We start from the raw sequence: 8,141 nt of genomic DNA, 5'->3' as shown, positions 1-8,141 counted from the left end.
CGGGGGGGGGGGGGGGGGGGGGGGAGGAAGGGAAAAAACCTTGCTGCAAAAGAGGTGCAAAAAATGAAGAGAACAAAACATCCTTCCCATCATCATGGAATGATTTGCTTCCCAAAAGACACAAATAAAATCCTAGTTAGCCCTAATGTTTAGTCGTTTAGCAATACTATGAAATTTTTCTAAAAGATAAATCAAATGGTCTCTGTCCATTTGCCCATTTAGCCAAATACAAATTAGTTCTCTCCGGTACATTGGTCAGTAAGTCTGAGATTACTAACATATAGTTAACAGTAGGCAGACACATTCAGTCTCTCTTGCTCTGCTACCAACAGTTTCAGGCTTGCTTAGAACATCTACTATTTTAAGTGGACAAAGAATTAACGTTACCACAAGCTACTTACTTTAAGAAGAGGAGCTGTAGTAGCAATTGCAGCAGCAGTTGCTGCTGCGATGGTTGTTACAGAATCAACTTCCCTGTGTGCTGACCTGGTGTCATGACCAACACCTTCCTTTTTTTCTGTGGAGGCATTTCCTAAGAGCTGTACCTTCACCTCCTTAAGTACAGGAGTATTTTGAGTTCTATAAAAATAAACAAGTGCTTGTAAATAGCATTGTTTTCTCCATATCCCCTCCAAGCAAATGATTTCCCACAAGTAGCACTGATATCACTACTTATATAAGCATTTCTCCTTGAAGCTCTTGACACCTAACAAACAATTTTATTTTCATCTTTTAGCATGACACGAGAAATTTCTCAGGATTCTGTTACTGATTCTAATATAAAGGGCATCTCCCCGTGATAACTGCAACCGCAACAAAGAATACGTTCACAGCTTGTACTTTGCGAAGTTCAATGTGCTAGTAGCAAAGTCCAACTAAATTTCTGATCTTCAAGATTTCCACCCTGTGAATAAACAGCATGTGTCCTTATCTGTCTTTAAAAATTTACATGTTTTTGGCACAAAATGAATTATCTATCAGAGCAGATCTTGCCTGACTCTTGTGTCATGAAATTATTAATCCAAACAGTCTAAAGGCATTACCAAAAATATGCAAAATAAACACAATACTCCAGTGAGCTCCGAATGATGAAATAAACTGAAAAGACAGAAAAAGAATACTAACAGAGAACAATAAAGAATACTTTTTTCCTTACCAGCTATGCATTTTGGCAGAAACTGAAGTAGTATTGTAGTATATCTGTACAGAAACAGAACAGCTGAGACACTAACAACAGATACTTACTTTTGCTTTAATACTGCTCTCAAAGCCTCTTTCTGGCCAGTAGCATATTGAGAAATAAAAACATCATCTGTAGGGAGGGTCATAAAATATACTTTGTTGAGTTAACTAACACAAAGTGTCTCTTTTAGAGGTAGATACAAAGTGTTACCTCAACAACATGTACAATTTTGCTACAAAGAATCTGTTGCCTGCACAAACTACATTATCTATTGCAGTAACAAATTGTTTCCCTTCACTACCTAGCAGACTTAAATCATGAGAGTAAGAGTGGGCTTCATCTAACCCAATTTTATACAGTATTGAATGTCAGTATCCATAAAATCTATTTTGGTATGCTGTGAAAATGACAATAGCTTACCTTCATAAAATCTGGGGAAAAATGCCATATAAATGGCAACTTGAGCTCAGACAACCCATTCAATAAAACCCTGCAAACTCTAACTTGAAAAAACTTTAATAAAATAAAATAGAATTGTGATATGAATATTTCCCCACAGTCATCATAAATTACAACACATTTTCTTAATAGCTTTAAATTATGCTAAAAGGATTGGAGGCTCTCCTTCATCCACTGTTTGCTGGGCAGAGCTAACAACCCAAGATGTGGCAAGTCTGGTGTTTCCCTGCTGATGATTACACACAGCTAGTATATACATACTGATAAGCCAGCTAGCTGCTGCCTCTGGGAGTGCAAAAGAGGAAACTAAAGTATTGATTTTTGGCATTAAATGGGGGTATTGATTTGTGTTTCTTTCCTCTACACAGCCACAGATATCCAAGAAACCTGCAGAAGTGTATTTTCTTTAAAAAGTCTTCACCTCCCCAGATCTGATTGAAACTGACTGGCAGATTCAGAAGTTAAAGGAAAAGGCATTGGCAATGTGATTTCTTAGATTCTTAAGGATTAAAAATATACTTTTTATGGTGTAGGTCGCTTGCAGAAAAATATGCATTTGTAGTACAATTACTCACAAAAGGAAAATGCATCCAAACAAGGTCCCCCCCGGCAAATTCTCTGTTCACAGACATGAATAGTTTGATTAGCAAAAGGAATCTCAACATTCTGGTGCACTGGTAGAAGTGCCTCTCAGTTGATCACAAGAGCTACATAAGCCAGTGTAATGCCAGCAAGACTGAAGTAAAATTTGCAAAATTTAAGGATGTAAATTACAATTATCATCTCTGTATCAAAGAAACCTTTGAATATTTTCACTCAAAAGTTTCTATATTGAAGAAAAATACCCAAGATAAAATTAAAGCTCCCTTTTCCTATAACTAAAAGGTTTTCTTATAAAAAAGTACTAATAAGTTTTCTTATTAAAAAGAGGCTGTAGCAGTACATCAATGTGTCTTACCTTTAGGTCTTCTGCTATCTTCCAGTAGCAGTGAAGAATCTTCTTGTGCTGCAGCTTCTCTAGGATAATCCTTCAGAACAAGGAGAGCAGAAAGGCATACATCAAAGCCTCCGGTATCAGTGGCCAAAATCTTAGAAGCAGATGGTATTGCTGAATACACAAATGTAAGCATCTCCACACACTAACACAAGGTCTCAGAACAAAACATGTCAAGATCTCTACCACAGAATCATCTGGATCGTAGTCAAGAACTCACATGACATTTTAGGGACAAACTCCCTAGAAATACAATTAAAATTATAAGTATATTCTAAGTGCTGATTAAGTGTACTTTCCTCCTTTATGGCCAAAGAAGTAGTAGCTAAACTACATGTGTTTAAGTTTATACAAGTTGCTAATCTCAAACAGTTCAGGATTACCCACACACACAGAATTAAGCACTCATAACACTGACTGTGGAACTGAAGAGACAGAGCTGTATTTTCCTGAAGTGGAATCCATGAATAATCAAAGTCTACAAAGGAGTCATAAAGGCAAGTTAGGAAAGTAAAAAATCTCTTACTTAACCTTATTTGATGGTGGAGTACTCCACCATCCTTTTGAGACTTTTGTTCAGCTCACTAGGTCTGCTTTGAGCCATGCAGAGACATTGTTGCAATCCCTTCACAGCATAGGTTAATTTTACCCTCATGCATCCTTATCACCATATGGATGCCCTAGAGACAAGTTTTCACTCTATGTAAGGCACAACAAACAAATCAAAGCCATTTAATTGTAAGTATTAAGGAGTTCCATATAAACTAATGTCCATTTCATTATCTATGATATGAAGAGAAAAAAAAATACAAAAAGTTTTAGGTTTTTTAACAAATGTTGTGCCATGTGTAACTGCCTTTTCAAAGGAAGAATTACACTAAAATGTAAAAACAAGCTTTGGTATTAATTATGCAACAGGTAGCAGTACAGTAAACAAAGCCCCTACAAACACTTCAGCATTAATATCACATTAGAAGCAACTCAAAGAGGAAAGCAGCTGCACAGTTACTGTGCAGAAGCTGAGCCAAAGATTTGCTATGCTTTTACAGAAGCTACAACTTCTTGAGAAAAATGCTGTCCTCTTAGTCTGGAATTGCGGGAAACAACAGTAACTTTTCTTACCATCTGTGATAAAAACATGGGCTCTGCGGAATCTTCTACTGAAAGCAGACGTTCTGGATGTCCTTTAGTACTCGGGACTCCTAAAATAAAAGCAGTTTTACTGTGGTCATAATGATTTGTTACGCATTTTCAGTATACCTTGACTAAGTCAAATCTCAACATTTCTTCTGCCTGTATTTTTGAATATCTAAACATAATGACTTTCATAACACAAATGACCGTAGCCATTAAGACAAAGCTTAAAAACGTTAATGAATTCTGTGAGCCTGGATTATAGACTTGTTTTACAATGTATGACAAAGTCACTGAAAAGAAGAGCATCTAACAAAATCCACAATGTCTAGCTCAAATTCAAGTCTAAAGATCATAGGAACATAGAAAGTTACTTGTCTAGAGAAACAATTATAATTCTATGATAATGTATCTTACAGAAGAAGGACACTGAGGAAAGTACACAGTTATGTCAGATTCAAATATGTCTTCCTAACACTATAAAAAATAACATCTTTTGAAGCTGTTTGAACCTTGAACCCCAAAGGACTAAAATCCCTTCCCAAAACTCCAAGGACTGTAATTGATATGTATTTCAAAGAAACAAAATTAATATTCTGACTAGATAAATGGCACAGACTGTGTCAGTTTTGAATTTGAAGAGTACATAGTACATCACTACAGTTTCATTCCATTAAAAAAAGACTTAGAATTATTTACTTAATACTACTATAAATAGTTTTTTTAAAAAGTTACAGAAAAGGATTGTCCTAGTTTCAGCTGGGATAGAGTTAACTGTCTTCCTAGTAGCTGGTACGGTGCATTCGTACAGGCAGTTGACCAGCATATGTTGTTTGTGTCAAGCAGGTGGGGTTTAGGAGGGGTAGGGTTGGTTGGTTTGTTTGTTTTCCAAGACTACAAGGGAAAAAAAATAATTTTAACAAGTAAAATTTAAAGTTATGGTAGATAGCAGGGATACTTGTTTTTTTTTCCTAAGAGTTTTTTGATAGTTGTTTAACTGACCAGCTCTGAAACACATATTGTTTCATAAAACCTGCAAAATCTCTGCAAATTAAAAAAAGACTAGAGCTGAATTGACTTTCTCAGAATGCCTACTTCCAACATTTAATATTTATTACCTTTGAAATGTCCAATGAACACTTCTTTAAAAAGGCAAGCTTGTACAGCTAGAGCTTGAACATCGACTAGATCAAGCTCTCCAGAAAAAAATCACCTTTAAAGAGCAGAGAAAGAGAAGTGTTCAAAAGACTTTTGATCTCTCTTCCCATATAAAACGACAAAATAATTCACAAAATTCCATGAAAACGCAAATGTCAGACAGCAAAGAAGGCCCAAATATTGGGACTACTCAGAGCTGTCTGTTGGCAGGAGCAATATTCTGTTAGGCACAGATTTGCCTGCTGACTATTCTTTGGGCATAAAATTGAAAAGGTACATATGGTGCCTAAAAGGATGAGCTACAAACTGCATTAAGAACTGTGACTGGAAAGGCATCAATCCTGTTAACTTTCTGCTTTAGGGATGCTGCGTAAAACCTTCCTGCCTAGTATATTTGTGAAATGTCACTACGACAGCCATGATTTTTCTGATAAAGATGACAACTGCCTAATTTAATTGGAATAGGAATCTGGAGTCAAGTCTGGAGTTCTGTTAACGGAGCTCCGACTGACCACCTCACCCTGCACGACTCGCTTTTCCTGTGCGAAACGAAGTCTGGGAAAACAAACAAACAAACACAGCTTTTGAAAGAGCGCCGATATCTGCGGTACCCGAACACACAAATGATTTCCTTAATTATAAAGACTACTACGTGACTGAAAACGCCGCACAGCCGTTTTGACCTCAAACCGAAGCTGAACACTGACGGTAAACCACGCACCGGGTGCCGCGCTGCATGAGGGGCTGGGGGTCACTGTCCCGCAGGGAGCCCCGTTGGCCAACAAGGCTGGAGGAAGGCAGGGTGTTCCGTCTCCAGCCCAAGCTGCCCGGCAGGGAGAAACCACTTCACGAAGCTTCTCCACAGCGATCGTCACTTTTTTCGTACGGCCACCGGCTCCTCTCACAGCCTCGATGGGCTTCTTCTCCCTGTGGACACCGGTGGAACGGATGAGCACGTCGCCCGCCGTGAGACTGGCCAGGGAGTCTTGGCTGAGGCTGGAGCTGCTTCCCGCTTCCATGAGGATCTCCTCACGCAGCTCTGGAAGAGAGTCCAAAAGCAGCAGCCTGACAAAGAGGCCGTCCCCGCGGGCCGGGCCCCCGCCGCCTTGCCCCCGCGTAGGGAAAGCGGCCTGAAGCCTCCGTGGGACGGTTTAGCCTCCGTGGGACGGTTTAGCCTCCGCGTCCCGGGCACGCCTGCCCTCCCCGGTGGCCTGAGGGACAGAGAGCCCCGCCGCGGCCCAGCCCGCTCCCCTCACCAGAAGCGCCCGCCGCCATAGCAACGGCGCCCGCCCGCGCCCCCCTCACGCCTGCGCGGGGTCCGCTCCTCAACAGCGTCCGGAGGGAAACTCGGAGCCCGAACCCCGCCCGCTTCCCGGTAGAGCGCTGTCGCTTCGGGGGAAGGAGAGTAAAGCCGTCGGTAAGTCCGCGTACCGCCGATTCGCCGTGTGACGAATCGGCGGGGCTGGTAAGGCCTGCTGCGGCCCGGCTCTTCCCCTTCCCGCGCGGTCCGGGCCCTGCGGCGGTGAGGTGCGGCGTTCGCGGGGCCGGGGGGCCGGGGAGCGGGGTGGGCCGTTAGCGGGAGAGGCGCCGCGGTGGACGGCGGCCCTGTGCAGGGCGGGAGGGCGAAAAAGGTCGTAGGGATGAAGGAAAAAACTGTCCGTTTTCGGGTGTTTTCTCGCTGCCCGGGGCGTCTCGTCCTCGGTTCGGGGTGGAGGGGAAAGGGCAGCGCTCGTGTAGCCGCACCGGCGTGTTGGGCTGGGGCTTGGCTGAGCGGGCGTCTCCTTAGGTAGAGAAACTCAAGGTGCCCTTGAAAGCAAGAACCGAAGGATGGAGTTAAAAAAAAAAAAAGAAAAATCAAGGTGAAATTATCTTATCTCAGCTCAGGATTTGATCTGACTGGGTCAGAAGTATCAGCCAGGCCTAATCTAACTTAAATAGGAGAGCGCTTATGGAAAAACACGTATTTTCTCCCAGGACAGACACCCTTGTGCCTTAAGCTCGCTCTGATTTCAGACTTACTGTGTTAACTCGCCTTTGGCGTTCGGAGACTTCTTCTACCATTGACCTTTTTCTCTTCAGACCAGGGTCTAGCCCACAAGTACACGATCATCAGTTATAACAATCTGTGCACCAGGTACATCTCATTATCCACCCATCTCCTGACCAGCCCCTCTCATCTTGCCACGTGCCTCTGAAGGCTGACCGTAGTGTGCGGAGCGAGAAGAAAACCTTCCTGTAACCGCACAACAAGCACCAGTTTGAAGGAAAGCGGCCGGACCCGCTCTGGCTGTGGGGGAGAGCTGGGCTCTCTGCCTTCCCGGCAGGAGGGGACGCAGCAGGGCCGTCACCGGTGCCTTGCTGGGCTGGTGCAGGAGACGGAGGGTGGGTTGCTCAGGCGTACAGCACTGGGAGTTCAGTGTTAAATTGCCTCTTGCCCTGAATTTATTGTGATTAGTTGAGCAGCCTGCTGGTTTCATAGGCATTTGTAGTTTGATTAGCTTCAGTAATAGAGCTCTTTAAATCAGTGAGGGTTTTTTTTTAATCTGATGTCAATCAAGTTCCAGCCTAGTAATTCCCAACGATAAAAAAAACTTTCTCTACAAGCTGTGGGTGCTTTATCTTGACACATTTCCTTGACTTGATATTTTTATTCTTCTTTGTCCTTTTTACGCACATGCAGAAACACTTGCATGGTGTTCTGTGTGTACAATTGGAAGCAAAGGTTTAAAAAAAAATTGTAGCCCTCTACGTATAGAGTACTTGTACCTACACCTAATTCACATTGTTAATTGGGATAAGTGTGGTGGATTTATGGTGTCTCTCCACAGCCCTTCTCCCCCAGTAAGATGTAGCTCCTCACAAAAAGTTTGAAAAAAACCAAAACATGGGGCTTGTTTAGTTTCCATGGGGAAGGATACTGTTGACTCAAGATTAGGTAATAGACACTGATGCTGATTACATCAGTGGAAAAAAAAACCAACTTTCTCACTGTAGTTTACAGTGCATGCTTCACCTGTAAGAACTCCAGGCTGTTAAATGGAGGCAGGCTTTTTCAGCCACCCACCAGTACAGTAATAACAATCAAAAGCTCTGTTCCAGTTATTAGTGCTTAGGAGTTACATTCATGAGCTCTCTGCTTATGAAGGTCTGGAGAGCATAGAATGGTTTGGCTTGGAAGGGACCTTAAAGATCACCTATTTCCAACCCCCCTGC

General features: G+C 42.3%; 2 protein-coding genes across 10 annotated transcripts in view; one reads left to right on the top strand and one right to left on the bottom strand.

Moving 5' to 3' along the window:
* KIAA0586 (KIAA0586 ortholog) overlaps positions 1 to 6,193 on the bottom strand; it is a 74,486-nt gene extending 68,293 nt beyond the window's left edge. For all 4 annotated transcript variants that reach the window (XM_010579844.1, XM_010579843.1, XM_010579845.1 and 1 more), the window contains exons 1-5: positions 5,650 to 6,193; positions 3,759 to 3,838; positions 2,601 to 2,670; positions 1,246 to 1,312; positions 402 to 579 (exon numbers count right to left, since the gene is read on the bottom strand). In XM_010579844.1, the coding sequence (XP_010578146.1) occupies positions 402 to 579; positions 1,246 to 1,312; positions 2,601 to 2,670; positions 3,759 to 3,838; positions 5,650 to 5,947 (693 nt within the window). In that variant the 5' untranslated portion in view covers positions 5,948 to 6,193. The remainder of the gene's footprint in view (positions 1 to 401; positions 580 to 1,245; positions 1,313 to 2,600; positions 2,671 to 3,758; positions 3,839 to 5,649) is intronic.
* Positions 6,194 to 6,341: 148 nt separating this feature from the next.
* Positions 6,342 to 8,141, top strand: part of TIMM9 (translocase of inner mitochondrial membrane 9 homolog (yeast)) — a 14,048-nt gene continuing 12,248 nt past the window's right edge. For 2 of the 6 annotated variants that reach the window (XR_775168.1, XM_010579834.1), the window contains exon 1: positions 6,342 to 6,455. The gene's annotated coding sequence lies outside the window, so the exon portion shown is untranslated. Of the gene's footprint in view, positions 6,456 to 6,579; positions 7,311 to 8,141 lie in introns of those variants that run through there. The other 4 variants (XR_775167.1, XR_775165.1, XR_775166.1 and 1 more) reach the window with 4 other exon arrangements.

Source organism: Haliaeetus leucocephalus, unplaced genomic scaffold, assembly GCF_000737465.1.
Source record: "Haliaeetus leucocephalus isolate CR32 unplaced genomic scaffold, Haliaeetus_leucocephalus-4.0 Scaffold678, whole genome shotgun sequence".
Taxonomy (NCBI): domain Eukaryota; kingdom Metazoa; phylum Chordata; class Aves; order Accipitriformes; family Accipitridae; genus Haliaeetus; species Haliaeetus leucocephalus.
This window is presented reverse-complemented; position numbering and strand designations above follow the sequence as displayed.